At 35.8% G+C, this 24,697-nt stretch overlaps 2 protein-coding genes and 1 pseudogene across 2 annotated transcripts; 2 read left to right on the forward strand and 1 right to left on the reverse strand.

Moving 5' to 3' along the window:
* Positions 1-850: 850 nt before the first annotated feature.
* On the reverse strand, positions 851-4,599 carry LOC136201042 (uncharacterized). The gene is made up of 6 exons (XM_065991589.1): positions 4,214-4,599; positions 3,319-3,518; positions 1,917-2,057; positions 1,651-1,731; positions 1,343-1,467; positions 851-1,261 (listed from the first exon to the last, which is right to left on the reverse strand). Exons 1-6 carry the CDS (start codon positions 4,434-4,436, stop codon positions 1,213-1,215), a joined length of 819 nt encoding a protein of 272 aa, XP_065847661.1. The 5' UTR covers positions 4,437-4,599; the 3' UTR covers positions 851-1,212.
* A 7,522-nt stretch (positions 4,600-12,121) lies between these two features.
* LOC136200441 (uncharacterized) lies at positions 12,122-18,342 on the forward strand (annotated as a pseudogene).
* Positions 18,343-20,114: 1,772 nt separating this feature from the next.
* LOC136234699 (uncharacterized) lies at positions 20,115-22,686 on the forward strand. Its single transcript, XM_066024173.1, has 5 exons — positions 20,115-20,473; positions 20,579-20,690; positions 21,059-21,123; positions 21,208-21,792; positions 22,379-22,686. Exons 1-5 carry the CDS (start codon positions 20,291-20,293, stop codon positions 22,493-22,495), a joined length of 1,062 nt encoding a protein of 353 aa, XP_065880245.1. The 5' UTR covers positions 20,115-20,290; the 3' UTR covers positions 22,496-22,686.
* The last annotated feature ends 2,011 nt before the right edge of the window (positions 22,687-24,697 follow it).

Consider the following 24,697-nt stretch of genomic DNA (forward strand, 5'->3'; position numbering starts at 1 on the left):
ACATTAACCTCGAAGATTAAAAGATTAGTCGAGAATTAGTCATATTTTTAATTTTACGTTTTTTTTATAATTTTTTTGATTTCTCGGTTCGAAACTTCTCAAACACCCTTTTAAGTGAATCTTTTTCCAATTAAAGCTTTGTACGTACGCTAAGACTCAAATTCAACATCTAACTTAAATAACTTGAGGTCAAACCAACCTTAATTGGTTTTATATTTTCTTATTTGTTAATAAATAAATTATTATATAAATACGATTAAAATATTATCTAAAAATAATAATATAAAATGATTTAATATAAAAACAGACATACAAGTAAAAATAATGTCCATATAATTTACCAAAAATAATGAAAAGCCTTAAACAATACCATAAACCCAAGTAAAAAATAAACATATCCGAAAATAATAAACAAAATTCTAACAACAAACATACAATGTTAAAAAAATTTACAATGAAGTACAAAAGATAAAACAGCCGTGGTGCAGACAGCCAAAAAAAAAACGTCCAGGTATCCGTCCACCACTCAATCACAAATATGCCCTTATAGGCATTCCCGTTTGGGTTACTTACTGCTGTTGTTGTTTCCCTGCTTTTGTAAAAAGCTACTTTTCAGGTGTAAAAGGTAAATAGAAATAATTAACCAAACACTTAAAACTCTCATTTTTAAAATGAAAAGGTAAACATGAGCATGAAAAGGAACAACCAAACACCCGAAAAGGAATATTAGTAAGCAGCAATTACAATTTAAATACCAAGTTGACAGTGGATTGGACCACCCAAGCCTAATATGCACCTCTGACTGGAACATTCCATCAAATGAAAGTGGTAGAGACAACACAAGTATCAATGGAGATTAAAGATTGATTTCATTTGATTTGATTGCCACATAAAACAATCTCCATGAGAGCAAAAAAAAAGAACTCTTAATCCATCATTGCAGAGTTTTTACCCATTACATTGTTACTCTACTTACTTATAGGTTAAAAAGGTCCTACTAAATTATTAAGTTACCATAATATCAAAATCCCAATGCACCCCAAACTTTACAGTCCACCTATTTCAATGAACCCCTAACCCGAATCGGCTGCAAAGGACACGAGAAGAGAACCAAGTGTCTATATAAACTACCCCATTTAACCTTCAGAAGCCAGCAGCAACAACACTCTCTCTGCCGATGCACTTTTCTTGCTTCTGCATATCAAACTTTGTTCACACCACTCCTGACGGCAGACGTAGAACAAGTTGTCCACCAAACAAACTGCATCGAACAAAACCAATATGTTTGTTTTACAGAGACCGATAATGCATTATCGCAAAATGAATAATTCCAGTTACCTACCTCTTGACGTAGTAATAGCAAAAATCAGCAAGAATGAATGTTTGTACAATTTCTGAAACTAGGACCATAGGAGGCCACAATCCGTAGCCTAGTGCTGTCAAAAGGCGTCCCCCGCTATCGAGTACCTGTTCGAAGATAGATATAATTCATTCATTCAATCATAGCAAAACCAAAAAAAACAATTGTGTTTCAATCACATGAATGTTGATCTCTCTATTTGTGCCTACGAGACCGATATACAATATTGTTTGATGTTAACATATCGAAATCATATCCGGAAGACTAGTTCCAAAGCAGTAGTATCAAACCTGGAGCACCCAATGAGCGCAACTTAAGAATCTTGCTACTCCAAGCGCAAAAACATAGTGTGCTGTGAATGGTTCAACAATCTGAAATCAGACAAAAGTAAAGTTAAGAGAAGTGTTCGTCGTCTATATCAAAAATGGCAAAGTCGTGGTTAGAAAGAAACACTACATTATCAATGGCGCAATTGCAAACTTAAGCTCTGGATAACTGGTGATGAACCAAACCATACTCAGACGCAATTAGTAAGCACAAGTCATATCAATTATACCTTTGTATTCTGCATGACCCGAAGTTGAGGCAGCACTGAAACTGCTTCAAGGTAAACACAGAAAGCCCAGCAGATCCTGTTAATTAGATAATGTTGTGTTGTTGGATGAATAAGAAGAGATAGCACAGCACACGGTATCAACTGCATCAAAATCAGAAAAGAATAAATTCAGACAAACATATGCAAATTGCAAAATGGAAAGGGAAAAAAAGCATTCCGATGTTCCGATCTTTCCGATTTGTGTTCATTAAGCCCCTGATCTTTCAATAAACTTGGTTAGCAGAGCATTATTCATTTTATATGAGTTCAGAATTTGCATTTTTAACATATTTCAGACTCAAATGAAATAAGTAAGCTCTTGTAAGTTGTAACTGAATCAGATGTTTTATGTTTACAACTAACCAATTTGGCAAACAAAGACTTAATGTGTCAATTGAAAAGATCAGAGGCTCAATCAATATAAATCGAAAAGATCAGGGGCTTAAAGATATTGTTTCCAAACAAAAAATAAAGATCAAACTCCAGTGTATCATTACCAGTACACTCAATTGATGAAGTTTTAAAACACAAAATTCTACGCAAAATTCCTCTAAATTGTTAATAGAAAGAAAGTAAAGCCTACAATTAAAATAGCATGCTAGCCCTACCATTTCCAGCAGAGATTTTGGCGACTGGAAACGCCTAATTTATAAATGCTTTCTAGGAAAACACATAATTTAGGACATTTAACCTATAGGTTACCTCCATCTCATATAAAGCTAATGTGCACGCTAAAGCATAGTTCAACTCTTAATTTATTTGTATTTTTCTTTCTCTAATGAAACTATATGTAATAACAGAATACTAAATGTAACTGAACTCAATTTCCAAGATCATGTCCAAAAAATGAGAAACAAAAAAATAATAATAAAAAATCACGGGGTTCTACATAGTGAATCTCATCATGACTATGAAAAACCCACTAATAGGATCCTAACACAGCTTGTCAAACACATACTGTAACCATGTAAGTGTATATGTAAACACAAAAGCTCAGATATCTACTTCTTATGACCATAAATGCTCATCAAAAGATTCACAACACAACTTGTTATAGCTTACATCTGACTCTACATTTATGGTCCATCAATTGGAGGAAATCAAATTCCTACAAAAAAATATTCTATATATCATCACATTCTGAATCTTTATCTGTCACCTGTCACTAAAATATGCACTGGAATGTACACTCAACCACACATCCAATGACAACTTAAACTCGTACTTTTTTCCGCGTTTTTTATTTCTTTCCTTTTCCGTGGTGTGTGTGTGTGTGGGTGGGGGGGTGTTCTCAAAATGAGCAAAAAAACATTAAGAATCAACTATACAGCTGGACCAAGACTTGAAAGAAAAGAATACTCACAACAAAATGATTTGGAAAATTGTCTTTATCTTCCATATAACTGGTTCTCAAGTTAAAGCGAATCATATAAATCACCCACATGGTTGTTATCAAGGTCGCCGAATCAAGTACAGTGTGTATGTCAAACTCCATGACAAAACTGCAATACAGTCTAACAGCTAAAAATATTGCTGTCAGCTCCTGTGTTTTCAGTGAAAGTCCTGCAAAGAGGTAACACTTATGAACTCAACCAATGCCAAGATTATTTGATGTTACAACACAGTAATATGGCGTATATGCATTAGATAGTTCACGCTGAGAGCAATCAAAATTTGAAAACATAGTATCCAAATTGGGAGGGCGAGCCTTGACGTTCGAGTCTTAGGAGCAGCCTCGTGCCACAAAAACTGGCAGAGGAAGGCTTGCCCCCCAATACACCTTTGTGGTGGGATCCCCCGGACACTTCCTTAGCCGGGCGGCGTAGTGCACCGGAAAGTATCCAAATTGTGCTAACGTTTGAAAGAGGCATTTGTGTTCTATTTATCATTCGTGAACTTTGAAATTCACCAAAGAAAACTATATGCGAAAACACATCCTTCAAATTCTGAAACTCCCAATTTCAGCACCCAATATTACAAAATCAGTAAAGTGCAAGATACATAATTCGTCCTCTTCAAACGTTTGAAATAATTGAATAGACAGAATTTAATCCCCAAATCTTATTAAAAAAAATTAGCCGATCCTAAAGAGGAATAACACTATCAGAATGATCACGTCGCAAAAAAGAAAAAATGTTGCTAAATTTAGCTTTTGTTTTTCTCAGTGATGTGGTAAAATCCAGAAAGACCTAAATTCAATTCTATCCAATCAAGTGAATAATTCGATACAAATTAGAAGCTGAATGGGTTATAATTACCGGCACAAGTCTTCTCCTTAGTGAGCTTGTAGATAAGGACAGAAATGCCAATGGCATGAACAGACTCAGCGGCAACAAAAAGGTTGTCGTGATCGCGAACGACCATCCGAAGAAAAACCAGAGCAGCCATGGCGGAAACCACCGCTAGAAAAGCTTTGATCTTCGGTGGCTGTTTCCGAACCCATGTGGACACCGCGTGGATCGGCCTCTTAGTCGCCTTCATCTCTAGGTCCCTTTATGAATGGGAAGGGAAATTAAGGGAAACACAGAACCGATGATTAAATTCAGAAAAGAAAAGTAAGATCCGATATGATGTATAATAGTGAGGAGGAAGAAGATGAAAATTGAGTTATGTCTGTCTGGACTGGAACACGTGTAAGTTTAGTTGAGCAGAATTTATGTTTGGTATGTTTTTGGAATTTAGATATATAAATGGGCTCTTTCATTAATGGGTAAGGGCTGTTCAACCAAAATATCATTTTTTAGCCCACTTCTTGTCTCATTAGGATTTAATATTTGGAAAATTACATAATGATATCATGCTGTCACGTGCATGACGTCAGCACCATCTTCGACTCACAACCAGACAATGAAAGTACAAATATGTTCGCAACGGTCCAAATCCAACAATAACAATCCAAGACGGTCTGATCGTGCCCAGAACGGCCCAAGCCTAACAATAACAGCCTATCACCGCTAGCGGGTTCCTAAACCTCCAAAAATCAAGGGAATTGTCCGAAAACTTATGAGACAAATGACTTCTCTGAGGATTCTGACTCCTTGAGAAGTAAGGAATTCTAGCTCCATAAGGATTTCTAAAGATGTGACAAACTCTAAACCTAAATAAACACTACAAATAGACAGATATTGTCACAAGGTTCGGTATATTAACTACTGTCTCTAAAACCTATTCTTACTCTCATATTCAGTCTTAAATCTTAAACTGACTTGGACATCAGAGCGGATTTACCGGATTCTGGTCTTGTCTGACCTACATACTGTTTTGTAGGTTCACTATGACGTCAGATCATTATCACAGCTTTGACACGTAAGCGAGACCATGTAACAAGTTATCACATTCAAATTTAGTTTAAAAAATTATATATATAATTATATTAGATAATATTTTAAATTAAGTAAATTTTATTTTTAATATATGTTAAGTATCTGGAAACGCTCCTGAAAATTTGTGGAGTTAAAGTTAGTAGTAAAGAGGAGGATAGGGATAGTCACTGTTGGTCTTTTACAAATAATGGTACTTATTTCTGCAAATCTGCATTTGAAGCTTTCAGTCTTAACTTGGATACCCCTCCTTCAATCTCTTGGAAGAATATTTGGGCCTTAAAAGTTCCTTATCGCATTAGGAGCTTCCTATGGCTTAGCGCAAAGAATAGGTTGCTTACTAATGTGGAAAGGAAGAGACGCCATTTAGTTGAGGCAGATACTTGTTGTAGGTGCGAAGTTCAGGCAGAAACCATCTGTCATGTTCTTAGGGATTGTGCGAAGAGTAAGAATGTGTGGAAGAAAGTGATTCTGAGCCAGTTGCTACCTAACTTCTTTGCCCACTCTGAAAACGATTGGTTGTTAAATGGTGTTAATGGTGTGTTATTGCCTCAGATGGAGCATGGTGCTATCCTCTTTGCCGTTGTCTGTCACCAATTTTGGCAGTGGAGGAATACTGAGGTGTTTGGAGAAAAAGTTATAGTGCTTCCTAATCTACCTGATTATTTCTCCAAGAAAATTAACACTATTATCAATAGCTCCAAAGGGGATTATTTAGCCAGTACTAGCCAGAGATCTGTTGAGCATCTTTTGGGTTGGAGTAGACCGGGGGAAGGGATTGTGAAATTAAATACCGATGACTCGTGTCTTGTGGACGGCAGAATTGCGGCTGGAGGGGTACTGAGAGATGCTGGAGGCAATTGGGTGTCTGGCTTTACTCAGAATCTGGAGATGGGCTCTTCCTTTTCTGCTGAGCTCTAGGGTATCTTCTCTGGACTTAGATTGGCCATTGACCTGGGGCTGAAAAGGCTGCTCGTGGATTCTGACAACTTGAAGCAGTTAATATGATTGCTAACAACAAGGCTATGTGCTTGAGTAGCCAAAACCTTGTTAAAGAGATCAGAATATTGTGTTCTTCATTCGATATCATCTCCTTTTGTCATGTGTACAAGGAGCAGAATAAGGTGGCAGATCGCCTTGTTGCGGAGGGCCATGAAAGGATGCCGGGAATTTCAACCTTTTCTTCTCCTCCGAACTTCCTTTGTTCGTTTCTGTCTGATGATCGGGTGGGGGTTAGCTTCCCTAAGCTAATCCCGGATTAGGTGTTGGTTTTTGTTGTTTTTTCTTTTCCTTTCCTACCAAAAAAAAGTAATAGGATTTATAACTAGGAGTTTAAAATATTTTTTTTAGGATTTAAGATTTATAAAATGTGTTAAGAATTTCTAAATTAGTGTATTTATAACATATAAAAAATAGTCGATATTATAAAAAAATATTAATGTACATAATTTTTTTTATATCACTAATTGAAATTGATTAATCTTATCTTCAAAAAAAAAAAGAAATTGATTAATCTTCTTAGAAAAATAAATAAATAAACGCACTTGAGAGAAATTGCAAATTAAGTGTTAATCTATTCTCCATTGACATAGCTTTTCAGCGAAAATAGTGACTTGAAATGGTATGGATTATTTATATAAATATAAATAACAAAATTAAGTTACTTAAATAAAAAAAATCAATTAGACTAAAATACCATCCAAACATTAATAGTATCATTAAGTGGTGAAGGTCTTGGTCTAATGATTATCAGTCTACTTATAATTTGGGAAATACTTATAATTTGGAAAATCATGTTTTCGAATAACATGAAATGGAGTTTTTTCTTTATCGTTTAATATAAGTACAATTGCGAATAAAAAAAGTATTGCTAAAAATTCTTTTTTCTTTTACTAACATCGAAAACCATAAATATTATATTATCACAACAAAATTTACAATTCTCGAAATGTTATATAGGAAATATTCGGTTCAGGTCAAATATTTATCCAATTTGAATAGATCAGATCCATATTTAAGTGGATAATTAAGATTTGGTTTAATTGCTAGCTACTCCCTCCATTCTCAAATAAGTGTCGTTATAGATAATTGTTTTTGTTCATTTTTAAGTGTCGTTTTCGTTTTTCAATAAAATTTAGTATAGTTTTTTGGTCTAAACATTTAAATTTTGTCTTGATATATGTGTTTTTTAAGCTTTTAAAGTTTCTTCTCCAATCATTATAAGAGAGAATTTTTATTTAGTTCATCCATATAAATTTATTAATTTAAGTGCATATTAATTGTGTTTCTTAATTTGTGTGAAAATTCTAAAACGACACTTATTTGAGAATGGAGGGAGTATATTATATAAGGATACACAAACTACCTAAACCTAATCTATATTTTAACACATAAAGTGAGTCAAAAGTTCTCTCTCATTGCTTTTAGTTAATGAACTATCGCTTCTTCTCCCTGACAACTTCAGCATAGGAGCCACGTCATCAGTAATATGAGACCATGATTTTCGTAGAGTTTCGGGGGTTGGTTGTTTTAACTATCTATTCAAACCTTGCTGCGAAGTTTCATGTTAGTGTTAAAAGCATGTACGCCCAATTTTTTTTTGTGGGTGTTCTATCAATTGTATTTGAATTTTAATTGTTCTTTGTGGATTAAACTTGATTGATGTTTTACCTTTGTCAGCAGGGAGTAAGCCAGGGGCTGCTTCGTCAAAGAAGCTCTGATCTTATCTCATTCAGTCCCAATTTCAGGTGCCTTTTCTTCTATTTCACTGCAAATTGTTATATTCTAAAGGTTTAAAATCATGAAGATCTTTAAGCATTTGAGTTGGATGGACATTTTAATTGATGAGTATATGATCTTTAAGTATTTTGATCTTTAATTACACATGTTTTGGTCTTTTGATATTTGTGCAGAACAGCTTTATGTTTTGGTCTTTTGATATTTGTGCAGAACAGCTTTATTAATTATACATTTATATGATGGTTTGTTGAGTCTCAATTGGATGAAATGGAAGGTCTTTATCTTTTAATTCTTAAAGTAGGTCCTTGATACAAGTTAAACTTTAGCAAAGTTTGTTTTGCAAAAATTAACACCAAAATTTATCTTTTGAGGCTAAATACATACACCACAGTAAGTAACTTACTATGAATGCTCATTTTGTGACTGATTCTGCAAAAAAAAGTTATTTGACTTCAAATGTATGCATGAAGGATGTTTTTTTTTAATGAAAGCTGGAATCCGGCATAGCCATTGGGTCAGAGCATGCCAACTAGGTTGGCACCCTCCGAACCCAGGGCAAAACCGAACCCGAAAGAATATATATATAATAAATAATAAATGAAATATCGTTACAGAGCAGTATCAAAGAACATGAACTACAGCCAAATGAGGCAAAACAAGTTAAGAAAATCTAAATTGGCTGAAGCCAGCTAAATCCTGATATATAAGGGAGTCACAGAAAATTGGAGCCGTGTCCCACCATGCGTAATCACGGGTGACTAATCCTTCTCTAGCCAATCGATCAGCGGCCACATTCCCCTCACGAAAAATATGTGTGGCGGAATAGGTCATAAGCCGGAGACGGGATAAACATTTTTTCCAGCTTTGCAAGACAAACCAGGGAACCGCGGTAGAACGTGATTTTAGTTTGTCAACCACGTATGTGGAATCCGCCTCAATCCATAGCCGAGTCCATCCACGCGTCCAAGCAATTTCCACTGCATTTATAACTGCCTGTAGCTCTGCTACAAAAGCGTATGCGGTAGGAATATGAAAGCAAAATGCACCATGGGCGAATCCGCGAGAGTTACGAAATATTCCACCCGCGCCAACCGGTCCAGGAGCCCCCATTGCAGAACCATCGGTGTTGACCTTCATCCATTCTTGGGGCGGGGGAAACCAACACACTTCTGTGATACGGGGTGCCGTAGAGTTCCTGCCAGTAAGAGAGAGCTACTTCAGAATGTGGAAATCAGACATAGTATTGCGCATAGTTCCTCGACTATTATAATCCGCTTGACGGATGGATGTCCAAATCGATCTTAATAAGTGGTGTATATCAGGTGGTTTTTCCTCGAAAATGACCAAATTCCATGTTAGCCAAACAGCCCATACCCCGCACACAATTGCGGCATTCCAGAGATTCCGTATCTGACTGCTGAAGTTGACCGTCAATGCAAAGTCAATAAGCTCCCTAAAGTCCCGAAAAATCCGCCATCGTAGGCCAAATAAAGAGAAAACCACCTTCCAAACCGTCTCGGTGAAATGACATGAAATTAACAAATGCGAATTAGTTTCTTCAGCCACATTACACAGGGCACAACAAGAGGCGAATTGGAATCCACGCTTCCGAAGCTCCTCATGTGTTGGTAATAGATTTTGTATAGCCTTCCAACATATCAATGATCTCGTTGGGGGCAAGAAATGTTTCCAAATAAAAGTTGCCCAAGTCGCCGGCTCCCGAGATGGTTTGAGTAAGGCGTAACCTTTTTTAACCGTGTACTGACCCGTGATTGAGGCTGTCCAGATACAGGCATCCATCTCATCCTCCCCCATCTTAATTGATTCGATCCTAGCGATCAGCTCCACTGGGAGGTCAGGTAAGCTATGCCAAATAGCGTCTTCCCAATGATCCATTACCATGGAGCGATCCGTGAGATAATCAGCAGTTTGTAAATACAAAGATGGTTGAATCCATTCATCAAACCAAAATAACAAAGTTGAATGTTGCCCAATAAACCAAAGAACGTCAGACTTCATCTGTGAGAAGTTGGATCGAAGGGAACTCCAGACAGTAAAATGAATCGGCGAGCGCTTTGGTAGGTTGTATGCGTTGAGGAACATTTACGGAAGAATGCAATGAATGGGAAGCTGCGTATTAGGTCCCAACTCAAACGACCAAGCATAGCAGAATTTAATATGGCGAAATCTTTAAGACCCAGACCCCCCTCTTTTATAGAGATGCAGCAAACTTTCCAAGGGGCCGTGACCAGCTTACGTTTTCTGACCTCTCCAGTCCAAATAAAATTTCGAGTATATTGATTCAAGCGACCCAGTAAAGCAGAAGGCCACTTATAAACCGAAAACGAGTGAAGTAAAGAGCTTGTAATTACAGATTGAATGAGTGCAAGTCGACCAACCATAGACAAGGACTTTCCCTTCCAACCACTGAACCTAGCCATGATGCGGTCAGCAATAGGCTGTAGTTGGCGTTTTTTTGGAGCTCCTTTGAACAAAGGGACGCCCAAGTAAACTAGCGGCAAGGTGCCAAGGCACAGACCCATAGCCCCTGTTAAATGCGAAACACGGTGAGAAGGAACCCCAGTACCAATAATCAATTCAGACTTTACCCAATTTACCTCCTGACCAGATAACCTGGCATAATCCGCAAATATTCTCCCAATGGCATTCATATTATTCATCGATGCTTTACAAAATAAGAGGATATCATCCGCAAATAAGAGATGCGAAGGAAATGCCACTCTTCTCACATAATTCATCGGCTTAAGAACTCCAGTATTAACGGAATGGAGGAGAGATCTGCTAAGATAATCTTCCGTAATGCAGAAAAGGATCGGAGAGAGCGGATCACCTTGTCGGACCCCTCTAGTGCATCTGAAGTACCCCTTGGGTGACCCGTTCAAAGCAATACTGATCCTGGCCGAATCGAAGATGCTCTTAATCCAAGCCCTGAAGACCGGAGAGAAACCAAAGGCCGCAAGTACCGCAATGATGAAATCGCAGTTCATGGTGTCGAAGGCCTTCCGGATGTCAATTTTTAATGCCATGTTACCTCCGAGTCCGTGCTTATCTAAAACATTAATTCCTTTAGAACCCGTGGCAATGCAATGTGAGATGTTTCTTCCTTTTACGAAACTAAATTGGTTCGGAGATATGATTCGTGCAGCAATTCCAGAGATCCGATTAGCCAATATTTTTGTAATTACCTTAAAAACAAAGTTTCCCATGACAATTGGCCGGAATTGGTCGATCCGAATAGCACCCTCAACTTTGGGGAGAAGCACCATTGTATTTGAATTGAGGCCAGGTAGCATAAAACCAGAAGTAAAGAAGCTTCTTACCACAGCGCACACATCAGAGCTAACAATCTCCCAAAAGGTAGTGAAAAAAACTCCATTGAACCCATCCGGTCCCGGGGCGCTGAGCCCATCCATCCCGAAAATCGTTTCCTTAATTTCCTCCTTAGTAGGGCAAGTCAAAAGTGAGGCATTTTCATCATCAGTAACAAGGCAATGTACAACTTGTGCCACTTCAGAGAAGGACGAAGAAGAGAATGCGGGGGCCGAAAACAAGTCCTCGTAATAGTTCACAATATGGGTCGTAATGTCCTGCTGTGAGATCGAGATGGTCCCGTCGATCTCAAGGGCAGAGATGCCAGCAGTCTGCGATTTAATCATTGCATACTGATGGAAGAAAGCAGTGTTTCGATCCCCCTCTTTGAGCCACCGCACACGACTACGATCTTTAGCGTAAATCTCCTTTCTCAGGAGTTGTAGATCTAATTCTGATTGGGCAGAGACCTCATGTCGGCAACGCTCCTCGGTCATACCTTCCACTTCAATGAACTGTTGCACCTCAAGAAGCGCGGCTTCTGCCTTAGATATGTTTGTATCTAAGTGACCAAAGACCTCTTTGTTCCATTTTCTGAGAATAGGGCGCAAACATCGGAGTTTGGCAATGAGAACCTGCATAGGCGGGAGATGCTCGGAGAATGACTGCCAGAAATCCGAAATTACACTCTTGAGGTCCGGATGGGTTAGCCACATGCTTTGGAACCGAAATCTCGGTGAACCATGAGACAATAAGTCGCTACAGAGAAGAATAGGGATGATGATCCGAGTGGCTTCTAGCGAGACTAGTACAGGAGACGTTGTTGTAATGCTCAAGAAAATAAGCAGAGGTGAGAGTTCGATCCAACCGACAATTAACCCGAGCCGTCCCAAATCGCTTGTTAGTCCAGGTGTAAAAGGAACCCGACATACCAATATCATGAAGGATGTTATGAAGGATGTTCTTGTATGCATGAAGGATGTTATGAACAAGTGAATTAGATGTTTGTATGGATTTTTTGTTTCTTTCACAGTAGAGTTTGCTCAATCGGAAAGAGCCTGTAGTTTTGCTAGGTTGCTGGAAAGATGATTGAAGTTAGTGGAGTCTACTTTAATGTTTCTAAATCAATTAACATACTTTTTGGCTTATCAAATATAAGTCATGCAACCTCATATTTCTAGGATGAATGTGCTTTCTTACAAGCACTAGGAACTACTCTTCATATTCATATTTATCACATCTATTATCTAAATATGAGTTTCCAATTTCAATTTTGGTTTAATGTAAGGAGCTACTCTTCATATACATACACCTACTACATTTATTTGTTTTTCCTAAAAATAAATGATTAGTCATTGCTTATACAGTTATTTATGATTAGTCATTGCTGAGACATGAGGATGAGATGAAAGACCTAGAGAGTTTATGCAATCCTATTGTTGCCAAAATGTACCAGGGTGGAGCTGATCCTGACATTGGTGGTGGCATAGACTATGATGGTACCTCTGCTGGTAGCAGCTGTGCAGGTCCTAAGATTGAAGAAGTTGAGGTCCTAAGATTGAAGAAGTTGATTAAGCTGCAGTGTTTTGAGGTCCTAAGATTGAAGAAATTGATTAAGCTACAGTGTTTTCTTGGTCCTTAACTTGGATTTCATTAAGTCGTTAAGGATTTCATTAGTTTTAAGTTAAGGATTTCATTAGTTTTAAGATTCTGTTTTTGTATGTTACGAATTTTCATAATTGCTACTTAGGGTAGCTAAGTGGAAGATCCATTTCGGATTCTTAAGTAATGTTCACGTTTTATTAGTTTTTTATGCTTCTTATACTCTTTATATGTACAACATATTTGAACTCAAAATCCTAATTATCTTAAATGGCTATGTTGTGTATAGTGTTTATCATTGTTTGCACTTGAAATATACAAACTAAATAAATACTTTTTACTCAAGGGCATAGGAAATGGATCCATAATAAGTAGATTAAAAAAATATATGTTTTTAATGATCATTAGAATTAGAAAGGGTTCCGGCGGTGGTTTTAGGGGGAAGGGAATGGATGGAAGGGGAAAAAGAAACTCAGGTGCATAACAAAGATTTATGCCTGTGGTTTCCAGGAAGGGGGGAAAGGACATAAAAAAAATGATGTTTTATAATTTACTAAACAAAATTTAACTTAATACCATATGTTTTAATATATAACTATCATAGATATTTTTTTTAATAATATGAAATATAATATGCTTGCAATAAAGGATAGACTATTGTATAATAGAATTTTTTTTTTACAGAAATTAGTCCATCTATATTTTTGACTAAACAAATTATAATAAAATCCATCAGGTTTATATATTTCTTAAATATTTTATAGGATAATTTTCATATGTTAATAAGATATTAAGAAAAAAAAATCCGTGTAAAATCCCGTGCATTGCGCGGGTGTAAAGCTATGAAGGTCTTCTGGGATTTGGTTGGTGCATATAAAGCAATACAATCTTTCATACCCAATAAATAGTTGGGATAATGTACCAAGACTTAATGGTCAAAATTGCCACTTGATTGGTAGTTTGCTACCACAACATGGATCACAACCAAAGTTTGCACAACTTTACATACATGATACAGAGAATGAGATTTCTAACAAAGCGGGATCTTTTTGGTACGTTATTATATGTTTTATCATTACTGTAGCAGAATTAATTTTTTTATCTAATTGTTACCTTTTTCAATATATCAATCCAGTTCTCGAAATTCGAAGAAACGTTTTGATGAATCCATCATTAAGGGCCTAAAAGTTATGTTGGACGAGTACAATATTTTAGCACAGTCATTTAGAGTAGCCAGGGATAGATTGTCTGGTGATGAATATCCAAAGGTAAAATTAAGATTGATTGGAGGTAGGAAAACAGATGGGTGAAGGTACAACATGCCAAGTGCTTCGGAAGTTGCGGGTTTAATAGTGGGAGATGTTGATACTTCAGAAACATGCAGAGACATTATAATCGAGACTAAGAATGGTATGTTGAAGCGTATTAATGAGTTACATCCATCTTATCTGCCTATGCAGTATCCATTGCTTTTTCCATTAGGCCAGGATGGATTTCGAAAAGATATTTTGTTTAACAATAATAAGAATGGAAAAAGGGAAACAATTAGTATGCGGGAGTTTTTTTGTTATCGAATACAACAAAGAAACAATGAACGATCATCTATTTTGAATTCACGGAAGTTGTTTCAGCAATTTTTGGTTGATTCTTACACAATGATAGAGGCCGAAAGGTTGAGCTACATTAGGAACAATCAAAAAAAAATTGAGAGCAGATTTATATAAAGGGCTATCAGATGCAATATTGAAAGGCGAAACCAACCCATCCTCAAGTAGGAAAAGAATCATTCTACCATCATCATACGTTGGTGGTGCAAGGTGCGTGTACTCTTAAATTATAAAAAAAATTCAAAATTGAGTTAATGTTTTTCATTTAGTTGTTAAATTTCAAATATTACATATAACATTATCTAACAAAATCTTAACTAATATAAGTGTTTGATATTAACCTTAGGTACATGATGCAAAATTATCAAGATGCGATGGCAATATGTCGCTGGACTGGATATCCTGATATTTTCATCACTTTCATATGCAACTCAAAGTGGGTGGAAATACAAAGATTCATTGACAAAGAAGGCTTAAAAGCAGAAGATAGACCAGATATAATAACAAGAGTTTTCAAGATGAAGTTGGATAAGTTGGTTCATGACTTGAAAAATGATAAAGTATTTGGAAGGATAAAAGCCCGTAAGTCCTTATTTTTTATAATATTATAATTTAGAACATTTCAATAATGAGTATTCTTACACATGTTTGTACATGACAAATTTTCCAGTTATGTATACAATTGAATTCCAAAAACGTGGCCTGCCACATGCACATATGTTGTTGTTCTTGCATCCAGAAGATAAGCATCCGTCGGGAAAAGATATTGACAAGATCATTTCAGCAGAAATTCCAGAACCGGGTGAGAATCCTCAATTACATGAGTTGGTTAAAAAGTTCATGCTACATGGCCCTTGTGGTGTTTCAAATAACAAATCACCATGCATGAAAGATGGAAAATGTTCCAAGCGCTTTCCAAAGAAATTTAATAAGGAGACAAGTGTTGATGAAAATGGATATCCGTTGTACATGAGAAGAGATAATGGAAGAACAATATTGAAAAACAAAATTCTTCTCGACAATAGATATGTTGTGCCATACAATCAGCAGTTGTTATTGAAATATGATGCGCATATTAATGTGGAATGGTGCAATCAACATAGAGCAATCAAATATTTGTTCAAGTACATAAACAAGGGGAATGATCGAATAACTACTGCTTTTTACCAACAAAAGGGAAATGCTGGTGATGGCATCGAGGATGAAGTTAAAATGTATTATGATTGTAGATACATTTCTCCTTGTGAGGCAACATGGAGAATATTTGCATTTCACATTAACTACCGTGAACCGGCTGTAGAAAGACTCAATTTCCATCTTCCAAATGAACAAAGCATTGTGTTTAATGACGATGAGCCAATTGAGGATGTTGTTAGAAGAGGTAATGACGCTGGAACCATGTTTTTGTAATGGATGAGAGCAAATGAAGAATATACAGAAGCGCGAGAGTTAACTTATGTTGAATTTCCAAATAAGTTTGTGTGGAAAGAAGTGGAAGTAATTGACCCTACATCCAGTATAAAAAAGAAGATCAAGAAATGGTGTCCTAGAAAGCGTGGGCTAAGTGTTGGAAGAATATTTTACGTTCATCCAGGAGCAGGTGAGTTGTATTATCTCAGAATATTGTTGAATATTGTGAAAGGCCCAACCAAATATGATGACATAAGAACTATGAATAATATCTTATACCCTACTTTCAAAGAGGCTTGCTTTGCATTGGGTTTACTGGATGATGACAAAGAGTACGTATATGCAATTCAAGAAGCATCCTTCTGGGGAACATGCCATTTTCTTCGTTTATTGTTTACTTCTCTATTGTTCTCAAATTGCATTATAAGTCCGGAATCAGTTTGGAATCAAACATGGCATTTACTTTCCGATGACATCCTATATCGCCAACGAAGGCTCCTTAATAACCAAGGTAATACATTTATAGTGCATTGCTTTAATTTATCTTTACTTACATTTAAATTCAAAAATTCCACATAAAAACATAGTAGGATTGATATCAACATTGCATTGTTTATTTAGAAAATCAAAATGAATCAAATATATGATAATAGAAATGAAAACCATGATCCGATAAATAACACTTTTATTTTCTGTATCATGTTTTGTTTTCTAGATTTGCAAATGGATGATGAACAGTTAAAAAACTTCACACTTTCTGAGATAGAGAAAAATCTGAATAGAAATGGGAAAAGCTTAAGAGATTACCCTTCATTACCATTCCCAGATGCATGCCTAATTGAGGAAAGAAGAAATAGTCTCATTCAAGATGAACTTGGTTATGATAGAGAGTTGTTGGAAGAAGAAAGTGACCATCTTATGTTGTCTTTAAATAGTGATAAAAAAATGGTGTTCGAAACAATTATCAAGGAAATTGGATCGAAAAATAGTGGATTCTTTTTTGTTTATGGATTTGGAGGAACTGGGAAGACATTCATATGGAGGACTTTGTCATCTTTCCTTAGAGCTAAAGGTGATATTGTCCTAACAGTAGCATCAAGTGGAATTGCGTCTCTCCTTATGCCTGGTGGTCGGACTGCACATTCTCGATTTGGTATACCCATACTAATCACTAAAGATTCTACTTGCAACATCAAACAAGGAAGCCCATTAGCTGAACTACTCATTAAAGCACAACTTATTATATGGGATGAGGCTCCTATGGTTCATAAACATTGTTTTGAAGCATTTGATAGGACTTTACGTGATATCATGCGCTTCCAAAATAGTAATAGCATCGCTTTGCCTTTTGGTGGAAAGGTTGTTGTTTTGGGTGGGGATTTCAGACAAATATTGCCTGTTATTCCAAAAGCTAGCAGACAGAACATAGTATCATCTACAATAAATTCATCTTACTTGTGGAGATATTGTAAAGTACTTCAGTTAACCGAGAACATGAGGCTTCAAAGTCGAGATTCAAATACTGATACAGAAGAATTAAGATCTTTTTCTGAATGGATCTTAAGCATTGGTGATGGAACAATTGGTGGGGAAAATGACGGAGAAGCTACATTCGATATACTCGAAGAATTACTCATCAAAGATGTTGATGATCCTATTGGAGCCATTGTCAAAAGTACATATCCAAGTATCATTGAAAACATTCAAGATCCAATATACTTACAAGAACGTACCATTCTTGCACCTACATTGGATATTGTTAACAAGGTGAATGAGTATATGTTGTCTGGATGGCCAGGAGAAGAAATATGTTACTTGAGTTCAGATTCTATCTGCAAAGTTGAAAGTCATTCAAATAGTCATGAAGATGTGTATACTCCTGAATTTTTGAATACTATTAATTCTTCAGGATTGCCGAATCACAAGTTGACATTAAAGATTGGAATACCTGTTATGCTACTTCGTAATATTGATCAGACTCTTGGGCTATGTAATGGTACCCGATTGGTGGTAACACAATTGGGAAAACATGTGATTGAAGCATCAAAAATTACAGGTTGTAACATTGGACATAAGGTTTTCATACCTCGGCTTACTTTGACTCCATCAGACATCAAATTGCCATTTCGATTTCAACGAAGACAATATCCCTTAGTTGTTTGCTTTGCTATGACTATCAATAAAAGTCAAGGCCAATCACTTGCACATGTTAGATTATATCTTCCACGTCCTGTTTTTAGCCATGGTCAAATGTATGTTGCGGTTTCAAGAGTCACAACAAAAAAAGGATTGAAAATTCTTATTTGTGACGAGGAAGATAATACATCTAATTGTACCCAAAATGTAGTGTTTAAAGAAGTATTTAATAATATAGACTGATTCTTAAAATACAATTTATTGAATTACTTTTATTTAGTGTACAAATAATTTTAAATTATTGTTTAAATAAATAAATTTAAAAAATTTATACATGAATAATTTTAATAGATAACACAATTGATTTTAGAATTTATTTTTTAAAAAATAAAATCCGTGCGTTGCACGGGTCTATAGCTAGTTTTAACACATAAAGTGAGTCAAAAGTTCTCTCTCATTGCTTTTAGTTAATGAACTATCGCTTCTTCTCCCTGACAACTTCAGCATAGGAGCCGCGTCATCAGTAATATGAGACCATGATTTTCGTTCTTACACTGCAATCATCTCAACAAGTATCTACGCTTTAAGAGGTAATTAGATATCCCTTATTTTATATTTGGATTTATATATGTGATAAATCCATCATTAATATCAGAGCTATATTAAATATATCTAATTCTTTTATACTGAACACTTTTAATTTTTTATTACAACGCACCAAAACAACGAACATTTAGGGTGTTGGAGGTAAAAAAAAAAAAATTGCCCAGCTCTAACGGGCTAGACTTCAGAAATTTCTCCAAACTCCATAAATCTAACTTCGACACCGTCTGCCAACTAATTCTAACACCTCAATATATAAAATCCTGACTTCACCACTTTTATACAATTTGTGGTTTTTATTGTTCTTTGAAGTCTTTTTTTTTATCTGTTGTTATATGTATGGATATGGAGTTTTATTCCTCCTAATTCTTATTATATTTGTTTCATATGTGGTATTTTATATATAAAACTTTGTGTAAATAATTTATTAATCCTCATCCTTTTACAAAACACACCGTTTAGTCCCTATTTTGAAAAACACATTTTAAAATTCCTATCTTTTGTCAATATTAACTATTTGGCCATGTTATCTGTTCTTTTTAGATTTTTTAACCGTACATATTTTAAGGCTTAATATATCATTTGCCCCCTGAACTTGTCCAAAAAGCTTGATTGGCCCCCTGAACTTTCAAAGTGTTCTGATAGCCTCCTGAACTTGCATAAAACGTTTAGTTAGCCCCTTGAACTTGCGTAAAATGTAATCAATTGATCACTCGGTCGTAAAAAAAGTAAGTTAAATGCGGAAGATGTATTCCACGAGTCTTAAAAAAAAGTAAAACGACCAAAATCGGAGTATACGATTCTAATACTAGAGAAGACAAGTTGTATAGTTGAGCAAATAATAACTTCATTTTTAATCTATTTTTTAATTATGTAATAACATTCTAAGATGCGTGGAATACATCTTCCGCATTTAACTTACTTTTTTACGACCGAGTGATCAATTGATTACATTTTACATAAGTTCAGGGGGCTAACTGAACATTTTATGAAAGTTCGGGGGGCTATCGGAAGACTTTAAAAGTTCAGGGGCCAATCAAGCTTTTTGGACAAGTTCAGGGGGCAAATGATGTATTAAGCCATATTTTAACCTATAGAATAACTATAGTATAATACAAAATGGTCATGTTACTATGTTATTTTCTGTCTGTCTGTTTATGCCAAATATAACAGTTAAAAATCTAAAAACAAAATAGATAGAAGGACCAAATGATTAATAATGACAAACAATAGAGACATTATAGTAAATAACTTTTTATCCAAAATACATAGCTGATTTTTTTTTTTTAATCCAAAATACAAATACAAGTATTCGGACAAAGCATATTAAAGAATTTTGGGCCAAGCCCAAAATATTATCCAACTTTAAGAGGAAGCTTCGACAGGCAAAACCAGAACGCCATTTATTGGTCCTTCCTAAAATTTTGAAATACTAAAAAACGACCGTTAAGCGCGCTCTTGCAAATTATACCGTTTTAATCTTGTTCCAGCTCTACTCTGCGCCCACCCTAATTTTCAATTTTCAATTTCCAAATCTCCATTTTCTCCTTCTTCTTCCTCATTTATTCTTCCCTTTAAAATTCCAAAAATGGGCACTAAGAAGGACCCTCAAGTCGATATCTTATTCGACGGTCTTGTACAATTGCTCAAAAATCGGCAACAACAGCTAGAATTTCTCCTCGATGAAAGAAAAATACTTGAAGATCGAATTAAGACTCAACAAGAGAGATGGGTCTCCGATGTTCGTCTCTGTACAGATCAAATCTCACAGGTTAGTCCCAAGTTTCCTCGAAATTTTGTACCTTGTGGATTAAAATTAGGGTTTTGAGAATGTTTGAATTTGGGGGTTTCTGAATGTTTGTGATTTCCTGTTTAGATGAAGGATTTTTTAATGGAGAAAGATATGGCCAACTCGCTACTGTCTGCGAAATCTGCTTTGATGATTGGACTGAAGCATAGAGAGGCTTCTCTTCTTAAATTAAAATTAGGTAAATTTTTTCTTGTCTTTATTCATCTTCTTGCAGTTCATGCTCAGAGAGGTAGTGTCTCTGTTTAAACGGTTTCAGATGCTAGGAAAATAGGGAAGTTGAATCAATTCACAGTTTTGAAGATAGGATAGTGGGATGAATTAACGTTGTCTGCCCCCAAATCAAAATTTAAGGTATCAACTTAGTCCTTGATTGATCAAATTTGTAAAAATTTGCCAACTTGATATCTAAAATTCTATTTGGGTTGAATTGGTCCTGACTATCAATGGTCATTTTGACCCTTAATTCTTAGAGGAAGTGTAGGAGAGCATGTGGCTTTGCAACTATAGTTTTGGATACTTCATTTACTTACCTTGTATAATCTGCAGAACAAACAGAAGATGAATTGACAGATTTCAAAGCTGGTTTTGACTACCTTTCTCATATCCTACAAGTATGCTCCCTTCCAATTTCTAGAGTTCATTTGTATTTTCTTTTCAAATTCTATTCTGAGATTTGAAATTCTCATTCTTCTCAGAAAAATTCCAACGAAACTGACAAAGAAAAGGAAGAAGGTACACAGAGTAATTTAAAATCTAGTGCTTCTAGAACGGGTAATGAAGTCAAGAGGTTAAAGCTTGAATATGAGAAGCTTTCTTCAGAAAAGAACTCTGAAATATCTGCACTTTTGAAAGAGAAGAGTTTCATATGGAATCAGTATAGTGTATTGGAGAGTGATCTCACTGATAAATTGAAGAGTAAGGAATCTGAGATCAACCTGGCAAATAACAAGATTGCCAAAGTTCTAGCCAACGCGGAGCAGCTGCAGTCATGTAACGACCAGAAAGATGAAATGATTGGAAGTTTGAGATCTAAAGTGGCTGAGTTGGAGGTTGATAGAGATAAATTGAAGGAGGAAATTTGTAGACTCACCCAGGAGTTGAAATCAAAGAAAGAGTCTAGAAATACTGATGTAACTCCTGTACTAAGAAAACATGGCGATGCAGAGACTAAACCTCTTTCTAGGGGAGCCAAAAGTACTCTCAGTAAGGGAAGAAGTATAACTGTGAAGAAAGAAATATCTTCTGGAAAATCTGCTCTTCCCTTCAAGGATGGTGAAAAGGTACTCATTATTTAGATCTTATGAATGTAGAGAAAACATTTGTAAAACCTGACATAAAAGTCTGAAGATTGTGATTTGTTTATACTTCATATCATGGCATATAAGCAGGGTAAGGTACATCCACTGCCCCTCAAGTTTGGTGTTACTAACATGATGGGCACTGAACTTCAAAACCGGATATGAAAAGTACCTGAGCTCTATCAAATGTTGTTATACCGATTGAAACCTCATGAAATACCGATAAATAAACGCTCCTTTACTAGCATGATGGCCCTCAAGGAGTGTGATTTACCGGCTACCGGTTGAGACCACTGAAATACTGATAACAAACCGCTCCTTTACTAACAAGATGACCCTCAAGGAGTGATTTATCGGCATTTCACGTGGTCAGCCAGTATTTCCAATGATCAACGGTCATTTGGACTGCTAATAAGTTAGTATATGTCAAATTTCAGGAACTTTTATGTCTGGTTTTGAAGTTTAGGGAACATCACGTTAGTAGTGCCATGGATGTATTTTACCCCATATAAGCATGTCCTTCATATGCTTACTATGTAATTTAATTTGGCTCTTTCTTGATCATTAGGGTAGCAGAAGTTTGAAGAGAAAAGTGGTTGAAGAACTAAGCGTTTTAGAAACTCCAAAACTGTTCTCCAATTCCTTCAAAGTTCCCAAATTGAAGACCCCTGTTCCTGTTACATGATCCCAGCCCAGCCTCACACCCTATCAGTTCAAAACAGGTTAGCTTCTTCTAACTGTAATGTTTTATTAAGTATTGGCTTTGCCATAGCTATGTAATTGTTCTATTTTATTGAGCTTTTCTTTGATCTGTTGAATTCATGTTGTAAAACAAGTTGTAAATTATATCCAATCTATTGTCTACCATTTGTTCAACAGTTTGAGATTGATGAGAAATAGAGAGTACTTTTATGTATTACAAGTAATTAATTAAACAGATCTCCATACAATTGGAGACCATATTGACCGTAAAGACGACTGGTAAGAAACCATAACCAGAAGCACCAAAACCAAAACTGCAACTCCCCAGGGCAAGTCCGGCCAGCGTCGTCGATCTATGCCGTACTTAGCTTTTGTAGGAGGGGAGAAGAAACCCTCCCACTTGGATACAAGTTGTGTAATAAAGATCAAAATTACAGGCAAGAACAAGAAAAGTAGCTTGAAGTTTATTACTGTGGATTGCATCTGGTACTTATAGTTGAAATAGGATGAGGTGAACAAGAGGAGGAAGATAATTATGAAAATGGCAAGTAATGGGAAGGGAGGAAAGGAAATGGAAGCTAAAGTGTTTTCCTTCCATCCTTGCTTCCATGCTGGACCTCTTCTATCTCCCCATAACCAGCCCATATTTATCTCTATCTCTCTGTATATCTCTGGTCTTTCTCTCCATTTCTCTTTTATATATATATATGGAGAGAGAGAGGGAGAGGGGATAGGGGAGAATTGTAATGAAAGCTGAGATGAGGTGTGTTAGCTTTAGCATAAATTCTAAGTTTTTGATTCTATCTATCTATCCCACATCGGTTTAGCTTTTGGATTGATGCCTTGTGCATTTGGGTATTTTATATTTAGAAAAGGAGATGCAGGAAAGGAACATATTCTACCTCTTGCATGGTTGGATGCAGCCCAGATGGAGAATTTTGGTTCTTTTGGATTGGGGGGTGGCTTTTTTGCATTAAAGTTTCGAAAATCAAAATCAAAGCCTATTTTGTACCATAACTGAAATTAGGTTTGTATCGGCATCCGAGCCAAGTCGAGCTTTAGTCTTGCTCATGTTCGGGCTCTTCAGAAAATTGACGAGTTCGAATTCACAATCTTGTGCACAATCTTTTTTGCGAACAAGCTCGAGTTTAAAATCTTGCTCACAAGCTTGTTCACGAGTTTTGTTCGCGAGTATCTTGTTAATTTTATTCATAAACTTTTATTTGAACAACTCATTAATTATGCTTATTTAAAATTTCTCTAACACAAAAACATACAGTTTTGAAACATACCAAACTAAAATTTACACAACTATTTTGTTTTACATTTCCCACTTTATAAAAATAGTATTATTTAAAAAACAATCAAATCAAGTTTGCTCATGAGCGTGTTCATGAATATTAACCGAGTTTGTTTATAAACCTATAGCCAAGCTTGCTCGCAATCTTTTGAGCTAAGTTTCGTTGTACTCAAGCTCAGGTAGTTTATAAATCGAGTCGAACACGGTTGAGCTTTTGTCAAGTTGAATGCTAAGTCACTCATAAACGGCTCGACTCATTTACAATCTAATTGAAATGATATTATGGTGTTGAAAAAGTTAATTTGAGTGGAACGCTCAGTTTTTCATCAGCGTTTATTCGATTCATTTATAGCCTTAATTGATTGAACTAACACACTGAACTTGTTCAAAAAGTTTAATTGGCCTCTTAAACTTTCAAAGTGTCTGGTAGTCCCCCTGAACTTGTTTAAAATGTTCTGATAGCTCATTCAATTTGTTTAAAATATTCGATTGTAAAAAAGTAAAATGCATACAGAAAGTGTATTGCACGTGCCTTAGAAAAGTCAAACGACTAAGGTTGGTGTAAATGAGGTTCTGATATTAGAGTGGACATGTTTTACGATTGATCAAGTAAGAACTTCATTTTTAATATATTTTACAAATTATGCAATAACATTTCAAAGTGCGCGCAACACGTCTTCCACATATAGCTTGAACTGTTTGACTAATTGATTACTTTTAAGCAAGTTGAAGGGTTAGTGGAACATTTTAAACAAGTTTAAAGAGGTTATCGAGATATTTTGAAAGTTCGAAGACCAATTAAGTTTTTAGATAAGTTGAGGCTTTTTTTTTTTTTTTGCTTTGATTTTTTAGAAATCAAAATAAATATGAAATAGGGGTAATGGA

The sequence above is a fragment of the Euphorbia lathyris genome, chromosome 7 (genome assembly GCF_963576675.1).
Source record: "Euphorbia lathyris chromosome 7, ddEupLath1.1, whole genome shotgun sequence".
Taxonomy (NCBI): domain Eukaryota; kingdom Viridiplantae; phylum Streptophyta; class Magnoliopsida; order Malpighiales; family Euphorbiaceae; genus Euphorbia; species Euphorbia lathyris.

Coding starts and splice junctions, on each gene's coding strand:
- LOC136201042 (XM_065991589.1), bottom strand. CDS start 4,436: ATGAAGGCGACTAAGAGGCCGATCCACGCGGTGTCCACATGGGTTCGG. Junction 3,519..4,213: donor TAAGGAGAAGACTTGTGCCG/GTAATTATAACC, acceptor ACCTCTTTGCAG/GACTTTCACTGAAAACACAG. Junction 2,058..3,318: donor ATTTTCCAAATCATTTTGTT/GTGAGTATTCTT, acceptor ATTTTGATGCAG/TTGATACCGTGTGCTGTGCT.
- LOC136234699 (XM_066024173.1), top strand. CDS start 20,291: ATGGGCACTAAGAAGGACCCTCAAGTCGATATCTTATTCGACGGTCTT. Junction 20,474..20,578: donor GTACAGATCAAATCTCACAG/GTTAGTCCCAAG, acceptor TTTCCTGTTTAG/ATGAAGGATTTTTTAATGGA. Junction 21,793..22,378: donor CCTTCAAGGATGGTGAAAAG/GTACTCATTATT, acceptor CTTGATCATTAG/GGTAGCAGAAGTTTGAAGAG.